The sequence below is a fragment of the Chionomys nivalis genome, chromosome 5 (genome assembly GCF_950005125.1).
Source record: "Chionomys nivalis chromosome 5, mChiNiv1.1, whole genome shotgun sequence".
Classification (NCBI taxonomy): domain Eukaryota; kingdom Metazoa; phylum Chordata; class Mammalia; order Rodentia; family Cricetidae; genus Chionomys; species Chionomys nivalis.
In genome coordinates, this window is record NC_080090.1 from 2,721,055 (window position 1) to 2,733,912 (window position 12,858).

The following is a 12,858-nucleotide window of genomic DNA, read 5'->3' on the forward strand; positions in this document are numbered from 1 at the left end:
AGTCCAAACCTGCAGGCCCAAAGTCCCACCAGGCATTGCTGTTGTGCAAAGTCAGTGCTGACAGGATTGTATTACTGGAATGACAGCAGGGTAGGTGTTTACAATTTAAAAATGTATGTTGTGAAAGTATCTAACATCTCTTTTCTTGTTACATATAGCTCTTGAATTCTTGAGACTTCATTCATGAGCTTAGAACCAGAGCAAGCTCAGAAGTACTGCCACTGTGCTGCTACCATGGTAACCAACAGCCAAGGCATTGGAATGCAGGGGTAGCTTCTGTTGTCCATCATGAGCTGGAATCTGCCACCAGGCCTCCTCTGGAAGAGATGGCCCCATACTCTTGGCCACCAGCTCCCAGGTGACACTTTTCATTAGGAATCTTGGCATCCTGGGCCTCTGGTCCATTCCCTTCAGTGTCCTTATCAACTTCCTGGTTGGAGAGAAAGGAGGGAAAGCTTCACAGAATAGCCACAGAGCCTGAACTCCCTCTTGTAGAGACACTCATGTAAGGAGCTTTGTTTGTCTTTTAAGCAACATCAAACCTCACAACCCAAACATTTTGCTATTCAACTTTTGAAATCGTGACTTCATGAGAATGAGGCAAACACGAGTGTTACGGCACAGGAAGCGTTGGCAATGTGAGCCAGTCTGGCCATGGGAGCTCAGTGCAGTGTGTGACTTCATCACCATGTAGAAATACATTCTTCCATATGCTTGCCATCTAGATATTCCCTGTAGGCTCATGTATCTGAATCCTTGGCCTCCAGCTGGCAGTGCTGTTTCAGGAGATTGTGGAAATTTGGGGATGAAAGGCATACCTAGAGGAAGTGAGTTGCTGGAGGATCAGCCAGCTTCCTGTTCCTTCTCTATCTCCTGATCCACCTAGATGTAAATAAACAGCCTCACAATGCCACTGCTATAGAGTCATTGGCCTCCAAGTCTTCCCTGCTACTGTGATTCTGTCAACCTGTGAATCATCCTTGCTTAAGTTGCTTCTGCCTGTGTTCAGTCAGAGCCAGCAGAAATCTAACTAGTCAAATGCCCCTCCCATCTCAGAAGCCCTGGCACCCCCAGCAGAACTTTACCTACCTTATTTTGTGTTCTGCGGTACTCATTCAGCACATACTGATATTTGGGTTCAGTAAGACCAAAGAAGACGGCAAATCTTTCACCAAGGAATTCACAAGCTGGAAGGAAGAACAGTGCTCGGAGAAACTGAATCTGTGATTGAAGCTTCGGGTCAGCCCAGGTGCTAAGAACCTAAACTTGTTTGCAATGGCCTGTCCTACCACACTGGGCCTCTGGAATAGCCAGGACCACAGGCATGGATTACCATGCGCAGGAAATTTGTATCATTGTGAGCCAAAGCCCAGCATGAAAACCACTGTAGGCTCTTCCTCCGTTCTCTCATCCTGTAAGGTTCTGTATCTTTTACAAGTGCTAGGAGAGGCCAGGAAACCTAAAGCTGTGCTGGCTCCTTCCTTCCAGATCAGAGCAACCTTTTCTAATGGGGACCAGACTTTCATGGTTCTCTTAGAGTCTTCTCTTTATGTGCACTTTCCTGCATCTCCCTGTCCCTAGTCCCCGAGTGTCCCTATCCTGACAACTATGAGCACGAATTGCAATTCTGGGAACATTTATTAGTCTACACTATTCATTGAAAATTAAAGCCCACGTAGACATCATCATTTGTCTTTGTGTCTCAGAGTCCAACTAGGTGCAGGGCATGCAGTAGGCAGTGAGTAATGCTTTTCTAATGGATGAATAAAGATGAGTTTGCAAGAGCCACAGTTTAGGCTTTCTCAGAATTCTAAAGTAAAAAGTAATTTTTCTTGCTATCGCATTCATGAGCAGACAAATTAGAAGAAAATGAGTCATTATACATTCGCCAATTGTGTTCAAAATGAAACAAATGCAAGTAAAACAAAGTAAGATTCTATGCGCTATAAATAAGCACATAGGACATCCTGTATGTCCCCAGGAGGGGCCGAGAGAGCTCATGTTTATAGCAGAATAACTGTGCTGGAGGAACTTAGCACTGTGTCGTTCAATGTTCTTTTTTAACAAAAACAGGCAAGTGTGTCCAGATGAAGAATAAACTCAGGAAGGATTGACTAATGGCTTTAATTATTTGCATCTTTGATCCATGAAAGAAGAACGTGGGCTGGTTTTGCACAACTCTGAGAGTGATGACTAGACTGATGGCAGGAACTTTCAAAGAAGAAAATTTGGGTCAAGATAAGAAAAAGATGTGATAGTCATTTGTTCTCATGCGGTTCAGTCTTCAGTGGACAACACCAGTCAGTACACAGTCTTCAGTGGGCAACACAGATCAGCACACAGTCCTTAGTGGACAACACCGGTCAGTACACAGTCTTCAGTGGACAACACCGGTCAGTACACAGTCTTTAGTGGACAACACAGATCAGTACACAGTCTTTAGTGGACAACACCAGTCAGTACACAGTCTTTAGTGGACAACACAGATCAGTACACAGTCTTCAGTGGGCAACACCGGTCAGTACACAGTCTTCAGTGGGCAACACCGGTCAGTACACAGTCTTCAGTGGACAACACAGATCAGTACACAGTCTTCAGTGGGCAACACAGATCAGTACACTTGCCTAGAGCTGTCATTCGTGTTCAGAGTTGCCAGGATGGGAACAGCTCAGGGACTAAGCACAGGGTGACTCAGGAAACCCATATACAGAGAAGACCTGAAGAGAGTGGGAAAGCCTGGTTGGCATGGATGCCATGGCAACAACCAGTAAGTAAGTCTTCAAGTCACAGTAAAACTAATACTAATGGAGTGATATGGTCAGATGGAATGACCCTCCAAAGAATCCATGTTTTCCACAATGTTGGAAGGCAGTAACACTGAAATTACATTGGAAAGTCAATCCCATCCCAATCATAATCCATGGGTAGAAAGAAAAGCAGAAGGCAGATAGAAGGATCTCCACATCTTTAGGACAGTTAACACATGAATTTAGAAGTTACCAGAGGGGCTGGAGAGATGGCTCAGTGGTTAAGAGCATTGCCTGCTCTTCCAAAGGTCCTGAGTTCAATTCCCAGCAACCACATGGTAGCTCACAACCATCTGTAAAGAGGTCTGGCGCCCTCTTCTGGCCTTCAGGCATACACACAGACAGAATATTGTATAATAAATAAATATAAAATAAAAAAAAAGAATATTTAAAAAAAAAAAAGAAGTTACCAGATTATCATTTCTGAATCCTGGGGAGTGGATGGAACAGCTGGAAGTCTCATATGTCTTGGAGAATCAGTAAATACACAGGAAAGAAAGAATGAAAAAAAGGAAGGAAGGAAAGGGAAGACAAAACCCAAATGTTGGCGGAGGATATTAGTTCATTTCCTGGCCACCCGGACCCAAAAAAACACACAGAAACTATATTAATTACAACACTATTTGGCCTTCTAGCTCAGGATTCTTATTAACTAAGTCTTACACCTTAAATTAACCCATTTCTATTAATCTATGTTTTGTCATGAGGCTGTGGCTTACCAGAAAGGTTCTGGGTCCTTCTCTTATGCCAGTTTCATGATGTTTCCTTGACTCTGCCTACTCTCTTTCTATATCACTTCAGATTTCCCACCTGGCTTTAGTCTGCTAAGCCATTGACTGTAACAGTTTTATTCATTAACCAATGGTAATAAAACATATTTGCAGCATACAGAAGAAAATCCCACAACACACAAACCTTAGCAGTACTTACTAGAAATTGAATTGCTTGCTACTTGACCTGCCCAAAACCAGAAGTATGATCTCCATGAAAGTTTAGACTGAAAAATAGAAAGAAATCAAATTAGAATAATTAATAACAAGTGGGAAAGGCCTATGCTGCCAAGTCTGGCAACCCGAGTTCAGTCCCCAGGCCCTGTGTTGTGGAAGGAAAGAACTGACTCCTACATGGTGTCCATTGGCCCCCACACGCATACCATGAAATGTGTGCTCTCAACCTCAACAAATAAATGACTATGATAAAAAATTAAAGATATCAGGAACAGCAATTGGCAATTCTTTCATAGAGATTTCAAAATGTACTATAAATCTAATTTTCTCTCTTACCAATGAGAAAACTAACAAACCAATGGCTGTCTATTGCCTATATGTAATCTAAAAAGCTATCAAGAAGACCAAAAACTTAATGTAAAGTCATATTTTCCATATAATTTATCTGGATCAACCACTCATTTATTCCCCTCCTTCCATCAATACTAACACGATGAGCTTACAGGGTCATGTGCTGAGTTTTGGTCCTCTTTTTCTTCCTCTTCTTCTGTGCTGTATTCTTCCATGGTGTCTCCATCAGCAAAGTGGATAAGCCTTTTGGGAGTAGCGCTTTTACGAGGTCCACTCATTTCTGATTCTGACTGTTGGAGGTGGTTTTCCTCCACAAGGGGTTCTCCTGGTTACTTGAAAACAGAATGCCCCAGGACAAGCTGCCCGGGGCAGGGTTTATATGTAGCTGGGAGGTTTCTAGTTGTTTTTAATCAAGGTAAGGACAGAGGTCAGAGGCAATCCTATCAGGCAATCTTGACTCCTCACATCCGAGAGGAATGTTCAGTCTGTATCAGAATTAAAGAGATTGATTTAGTAAAGATGTGGTTATTGGATGTTTGGACAAAAGGTTTCAGCGTGGCTGCCTGATCTTTTAAACACTGTGAAAGCCACAACTGCTGGGAGGAGTAAACCATCAACCATCAAAGTTTCTCAGTCATTCCAGTTTGCACTGAGAGGTGACACAGGGAGCATTTAAGAGCACAGATTGCACAGACAGGAGAAAATATTTGCAAAGCCTATTGCCGTAAAGAAGCACGTTCAGAATATGTAAAACATTACTATAATTCAATAGGTAAGAGATAATTCTCACATGAGCAAAAGATTTTAGCAGTCTACCAAAGAAGAATTACAGACAGCAAAGACACACATGAAAGGGTGGTCATGTCATTGATCATTAGAGACGTGCCTATTGAAGCCTAATGACATGTCAACATGTGCCCCTAGAGTAACTAAGATTTAATGTGACTAGCAATACCACAGATCAGGCATGCGTGTGAGGCAACCAGAGCACTCATACACTGCTAATGAGGAACTGCTATTGTTTAGATCTGGAATATTCGCCAAAGGCCCAGGCGTTTCAGGCATGGTCCCCGGCCCATGATGCTACTAGAAAATGGTAGGACATTTAGGAGGTGGGGTCTGGCAGAGGAACTGAGGTCATGTTGGAACATGGTTCAGGAATGGATTGTGCCAGGAGAATTCTGAGTGCTTGTGATAAAACTCCAAGAAAAAAAGAGAAGAGACGTGTGACCTCCAGTTTCTTTAAACATGGAATTGTTCTGGGAATGTATTTTCATGCTCCTCCCAGGTGTAGTGGGTAGGAGTCGGTTTACTCCAGATTATTCATTACAACTGGCTACTCTTATTTGTTGATATGCCTCTATGGAAAAAAAAAACACGCTTTTGCCATGTGCGGCTTGCCCGCCATGTGTGCCTTGCCATCCACCTGTGTCTTGTCCTTGTGGAGATACCCTTTACTCATGTGTCCCTTCTTAACCCTCAGAGTATAAACTGTCTGATGCTCTGAATAAAGTTGGCTACTGCATGAGACTTTAGTCCACCACGTTTATAGGTTCTATTCTCCCAGATCCCACTGCCTCTAGTGTGGTGATAAGGTCATTCGGGGTGCACCCTTGAAGGGACTGGAGCCCTTTCCTCTTTCTTTGCTTCCTCCTGACTACCATATGACCAGGCTTCTTCTGCCATGTTCTCACCATGTTGTGCTGTGCCACCAAAAGCCCAAGTGACCACAAACCGAAACCTCTCAATCAGTGAACCAAACTAAGTCTCTCAAGTCACTTTAGAGAACCATTTGGCAATTTCTTAAACATTAAACATACATTTACCATTTACTCTTTTAATCCCTTCTTTTGATAACTACCCCCCCAAAAGAAAAAAATCTTTTTAACATACATATGTGAATATTCATATCACCTTGATTTGTGAGAGTCCCAAACTAAAAGCAAATCATAAGATGGACAAGCCAAAGGTGGTTTATCTAGTCAATAAGGTGCTACTCAATAATCCAGAGTGATAAACAACTAACACTTACAATACAGTGAAGGACTCTCAAGAGCATTATGTCAAGTGAGAGAAGCCAGTCATTCCATGGCATGATTCCATTTATGTTTAGGGAAGGCATCATACAGATGTGAAAACAGCTCAGTGTTTGCTAGGAATGAGGGTTAGGGAAGAGAAAGAGAAACAACAAGGGGACCAAAGGGAACTTCCTAAATGAAAACGTCCCAATAGATGTCATGTTATAATAGGGGTCACCTGACTCCATACATTTATAGCAATCAAATTGACATGGAAGTTAATTAACTTTATTTACTCCATTTCTTAAACGTTTATTTATTTGTGTGTGTATGGGGGGTGGTTTATATCATAGCATTGAGCGTGGAGGTCAGAGGTTTAAGGAGTTGGTACTCCTTCCACATTGAAGCTCCCAGTGCTTGAGCTCAGTCAGTCAGGTTTGGCCGTAAACACTTGCTAAACCATCTTGCTGCCTCTAATTTTGTTATTTTTAAGTACATCTCAATAAAACAGAAAAGCTTTGCTGTCAGGATACCTATATTTAATTTTTTATTACTTAATAAACCCCTGTCATAATATGCTCATCTATTAAATAATAATACAGAATGATATAGTACATTATAAAGACATAAAAAGGTAGAACAATTCTTAAAAAATAGTGTCTAATAAAAACTAACTATGATTAAGTATCTATCTTTAGCTTAGTAGTGTATATAGCAGGCACCAATACTGTAAGCACACTTATTTTTTAAAAAATAACATTTAATATATTTTTAAAATTATATCAGCAAGTAGGGAAGACTTAGTTACTTTGGAATAATTCTCCTTTTTATTCCAAACACACAGACAGAAATCCTGGATAAAATTAACAAACAAAAACATTAGCTCATAGCTGCTCTAAGAAGGGTATGAAGAGGAGATGGAGAGGGAAGTGGAAGAAAATAGAAAGGCAGGGAGGCAGGGAGGGAGGGAGGGAGGGAGGGAGGGAGGGAGGGAGGGAGGGAGGAAGGAAGGAAGGAAGGAAGGAAGGAAGGAAGGAAGGAAGGAAGGAAGGAAGGAGAATAGGAAGGAAGGAGAATAGGAAGGAAGGAGAATAGGAAGGAAGAAAGAGAGGGAAGGAGGGAGGGAGGGGCAGGCTGAGGTATCAGAATCAGAGGAAATGATGAGTTGGAGCCCAGGCAGCAGCTCCTGGGAGTTTCCAAGTCAAATGCAGGCCTTGAGGCTGGAATGCTACTAGCAATACTGAGGGGAGCCCAAGTCATGGACTCTGTGAGAACGAGGAGCTAAAGTGAGCTACACACAAAAGACCAAGATAATAAAATACTATCATATCTCTAACTTATGGACTAAAGAAACTCTCCCAAGGCCTGCAGAAATAGCAGAGGAATTTACCGTATTGTGGCAATACTCTCCTGGAAACCGACTGGAATGCAGCCAGTAGCACATGCTGCTAGGCAGCCGGTTCAGGGTCATTATGTGGATGATGCACCATGACAAAGCCAAGGAATCGAAAACCAGTCTAAGCCTCAGAACTCTGCCGAGTGGAAAGGCAAACCTGCCTTGGAGTTATGTGTCAACAGGATAGGGCATCCTGAATCTCCGCTAAAACGACCTCTGATGAAGATGTGCTCGCCAAAACTTAGAGACCACATGAAGAAACAAAGAGTCACGGTGAAAGGGCACCCACATCTCTGCTCCTGTCACAAACGATTTGGGATAATCAGCTTACAAAGAGAAAAGGCTTAGCTCGATTCCGTGTTCCAAAAGGAGAAGCTGCTTGTTTCGTGGTGTTCAGCAAGCAAAACGAGAGGTAATAAAAAGGGTTAACGCGTCCTCCCAGTGGCCAAGCGTCCTTCCACTGGGCCCTACTTCTGAAAGGTACTACACACCACTCACGTTTTTAGCAAATAGACTTTTGGGTGGCATTCAAGATCTATGACAGATCTGATCCAAGAATTAAGAATAATAAAATAAGTGATGTGATGGGTATTCTTGGTTGTCAATTTGACTACACCTGGAACTAAAAACCCAAAATGGAAGGCACTTGTGAGAGCTTTTTGCTTAATCTGAAGTAGAAAGATCCATCCTAATCTGGATTTTTGAGGTAGGAAGACACACCAGATCTAATCTGGGCCACGCCTTCTCCTGGAAGCCTATATAAGGACAGGGAAGAAGGAAGCTTTTGCTTTTTGCCTACTTGCTCTTGCCCTGCTAGCAAGCCCATTCCTTCACTGGCACTAGAGCCTACTTTTTTGGGATTCTGGCTTACGCTGAAGACCAGCTGAGATACCCAGCCTCATGGACTAAACAGCTGCTGGATTCTTGTCTTCATTCACAGCCAGCCGTGTGGGATTAGCTGGACGGAAACCCATAAATCATTCCAATAAATCCTCCTCTCTATATATAGAATCATTCTGTAACCTCTGCTACTCTAGAGAACCCTGACTAATGCAGGTGCAAACTCTAAACTGAGTCTTTCTGTGTCTGCTGTGTTCAGAAAGCCAAAGGGAAACGCAACACCCACAGAACAGGTCAACTTGAAAAGTGACGAGACAGAAATTCCAGAAATGAGGTATACAATCAACACAGGGAAGCTTGAGTATAAATTTAAAGTAGTGGAGAAATCCAAGAGTATGGAATAAATATGTACATTTAACACAAAACTGGGGTTGCAAGCTATAAAATGTAGGTAAGAGAGCAAGAGTCGTCTAATAAAAGTTTTGAAAGCACTGAACAGGACGAGTGGGGAGGAAATGGCTTGTCAGTTGTCCATGGTGGGAGAAAGGCATAAGCCTTTGAAACTGGAAACAGAATACCTGGGGGTATGAATAGGCATGATGTCACATACAGATAATGAGAATTACAGAAAAATGTTTCCTCGTTAGCAGTCCTAAGAAAGAACATGTATGCTAGCTAGTCACTGCTGCTGAAATATATCTACAGACCAACAGAAAATAATTAATTTGACCAAAAAAGAGAAGATTACTTGTAAAGGTGTAGCGATTATAGTACTGGCCAACTTCATGTAAACAATGGCCTATCAGACATTGCATTGTTGTCAAAAGGAATTCAGTAACTAGCAAAACAATAATTTGGAGTGAAGTGAAAACATGGCTAATAATTTTCTCTGTCTTCTTGGGAAGACTGTATGTCAAAAAGGAGCAAGAGTAATATGCAAGAAGCAGAAATTACTAAAAACAGGAAAATTCAAATCACAGTAAGTATTGACCCTTAACACAATTTCAGTGGAGACAATATGAAGATAAAACAGTGCTAAGTGTTAGACCATTAGAAAATATGAGCTGATAGCTTCTAAGCATTGTTTAGGGATAGGTTAGATAGGATAGGTTGTTTGACTCACAATGAGCAATTTAAAGTGAGAGTTCCAGGTCAGCCAGAACTACACATTGAGTCTGTCTCTGTCTCTGTCTCTCTCTCCTCTCTCTCTCTCTAAAAAAAAAATGGCAAAACAAATGAAGACAAGGAAGAGGAGACCAAGTGGGAAACTTGTGAGCAGAATATGAAGGAAAGGAAAGTATTAGGAATACATCAGGGGTAGAAATAAATGTCAGCCACTGTTAGCATCCTTTTTAAAGGCTGAGAACTCAAATTTTAAAACTATTTTGTGAGCAGCACAGGCATGACTGGATACGTGTGCACACATGTGCACTCATGTATGAAGCTACCTGTGATTTTATTATTTTTGGTGACACCAGTAACCAAGTCTCATTGGCACAATGCTCAGTTTATGAACTGGAATGATCAGAATTCTAGAACTCCCGGGAGACAGACGTGTTAAATTCATCTTCTGAGGCACAGGATACTGTGCCTTCGGGGATCACTGAGGAGACCTGGAGGGTCCACCTGTTGTCCCTGACTTAGTTCCAGTGTATTCCACAAGAGCCACAGTGACAGGAAGTGAAGGTACTATTTGGTTTCAAATGACAGTGAGTATTAAATAAATAAGTCTTCATTAAAATTTGCTAAGACCAATATAAGAAGCACGATAGTATTGAACAAGTAAACATAACACGCCATGAGAAATAAACCCCATTCTGTGGCAATCCAGGGAAAATAAAAAGATTTCAGAAACCCACTCACATGACCTGTCTTTCATTCCTCGCTGTAATGAGTTGCCTTTGGTGTTCTCTGCAGAACATTTGGTGCTAGCAGCTCCTCCACAGATGGTAAATTAATCACACCCAACTGAGGCCGAGTCCCTGTGTGTGCTGACGTGGAAATGATCTTGTGTTTGTCTTATAAGGAGGGGCATGTTTGAGTTGTGGGAAGGTTTCCTGTACTTACATGGTCAGCATTGACCAAACCTGGTGCCTCCCAAACTCCACTTTACGTCAGAACCACCTGGGTCTTGATAAAAGTTCCAAACAAAGGCCCTGCTGGCCACTTAAACCACCGTCCCTGGGATACACGGGACCCTGATTTCTGTGAAGTTGCCTAGGTGACCCCAACTTGTAGGCAAATTTGAGGATCAGCGTGCCATATAAAGAGTGGAGAAAGATGACTTACAAATTCAAACAAAGATTGTGGGAATCAGTGAGGTGGTGAATGACAGAAAGCTTAAACTTCAGGCCAATTCTAGAATGTTCTGTGCATTATTTTCTAGGAAGGTTCCTTACGTTTTACTTATGAGCCCTGTCCACTTCAGTCTCATCAAAAACTAAAAAACTTGAATATGAAAGGTTTAAATAAGGCTTAACAGTCTGGTTGTAGTCAATTTACTCGCAAGACCACCCAAACACATCTTTCCAAGCAAAAACAGCCCCACATAGAGCCTACTCTGCTTATTACAGGCTGATAGCTGCTGACTATCATTTTATCAAAGTGTCTTCTGGAGAAAATGCTAGTCTCTGTTCTTCGTAACAACAGAGTTCAGCATTCAGTAGACACACGCACCTTTGATTCAGAGGACTCCTAGCAAGACTGAGGGTGGGGAGGACTAGCTCACAGCTGGCTTGGAGAAGGGTTGTCTGCCACCTAATGGGCATTTGAAAACATGCCGTACAGAATTCACCTTGCGGATCACAGTGCCTGTCCTACAACTCAATACTGAGCAATTTGGAATGCTTGGCTTTATTTTTGAACATCTTCACAGCCTCTCTTTACATCAATTCCTAGGTCAAATGCTCCATGTGTCAAACTTTTTAACCTGCTTGATTCTTCGAAAGAACGTTACTTGTTTCTTAAAAACCTGACTTGAGGTGACCAAAAATGCTTTCAGGTACACACTGTAATCAGCAGTGTGTCCTGTGCCCAGCCTTTCAATATTAGATGCCTCTTGATGATCTTCTTTGACTCTGTGACTTAACTATTGTCTACACACAGATGACTCCGGAGTTTATATATTCCACATCAGGCTTTTGCTCTGGTATATTTATTTCACAGATCCACCTCCTTGCCTTGGATATCTAATAGACTTCCTGATTAGACTGAATCACTAGATAAATGCACACACACACACACACACACACACACACACACACACAAAACCATCTGTCTGTCTTGTCTCTCTCTCACACACACAGTCTCTTTCACACACACCATTCTCTCTCTCTCTCTCTCTCTCTCTCTCTCTCTCTCTCTCTCTCTCTCTCTCTCTCTCTCTCACACACACACACACACACACACATATCTTGGTAGTCTTGTTATCTCAATACATGGCAATTTTATCCTGGCTTCTCAGGCTAAAAGCATTAGCCATTATTGATTCTTCAATCAAACCTCATATTAAATGTCAGTAATATACAATTATCTTGTGTATTTTCGGAACCCTAAGATATTCTGCCATCAATTGTACCACCCTAGTCTGTATTATTGTAAAGGTCTCTTTAGGCTTCCTATACAGTCTAGACTTAAAAAAACAAAGTAGCCAAAATTGTTCGTTTGATCCTGCCACTCCTATTTAAACCAGTCCAGTGGGTCATCCAAGTCAAGACCCAGTGGCTTCTGAGGTTGTGGTGTGACCTCTTATGCTATTTTTGTGAAATTCTTGTTGGTATGGTTTCAAGACAGCAATACCCCGGTCATTCCCCAAGTGTGATCACCTGCACGTGACCCTCATATGATTGGGCTTGTGGAAGGGGACGAGGAGGGCCATCAAACACATCATGGAAGATGCTAGGCTACACAGGTGGTGAAAGGTGACTGACAGGACTATAGCAATGTAGCTCCTTGAGGTGTCACTCATGCCGAGCTGAGGCTTTGCAGGTGACCCGTCACCTCCACTCGTGTAAGCAACACCATTACTGACCAGTTCAGAAGCTGGACTTGCAGGAAAATGTCTTCTTGGCCTACCTTTACCTCCTCCAGTTGTGGTGAACAGCAATGGCATTCTTAGGAAGCCACATAGCGTCTATTCTCCCTCAGAACCTGACCCTAGCCTTGATAGACACTCTCCCACAGCCACCTTCAGCTGGTTGCTCTCCTCACTTCTTTGGGATTTTGTACCTTTTTGTTTCAGGTCTATCACTCAAAACACCTTATCCAAGCCCCCGCCCCCATCCTTCAAGGCCACTTTCCATCCTCTGATTCTTTGTCTTTTTCTCACCCACACCATGCTCATTTGCTCACTTTCTGTATCCCACGGCAGGTGTACTGGTTACCTTTCTATTGTGAGCAAATGCTACAACCAAGGCAACTTAGAGTTAATTGGACTTATGGTTCCAGAGGTTAGAGTCTTGATGGTGGAGCAAATGCAAGGTAGCAGACAGTTGGGGCAG

General features: G+C 42.4%; 1 protein-coding gene across 1 annotated transcript; it reads right to left on the reverse strand.

The window, feature by feature from the left end:
* Positions 1-286: 286 nt before the first annotated feature.
* On the reverse strand, positions 287-4,383 carry Fam177b (family with sequence similarity 177 member B). The gene is made up of 4 exons (XM_057769869.1): positions 4,258-4,383; positions 3,738-3,804; positions 1,090-1,187; positions 287-430 (listed from the first exon to the last, which is right to left on the reverse strand). Exons 1-4 carry the CDS (start codon positions 4,381-4,383, stop codon positions 287-289), a joined length of 435 nt encoding a protein of 144 aa, XP_057625852.1.
* Between the last annotated feature and the right edge of the window lie 8,475 nt (positions 4,384-12,858).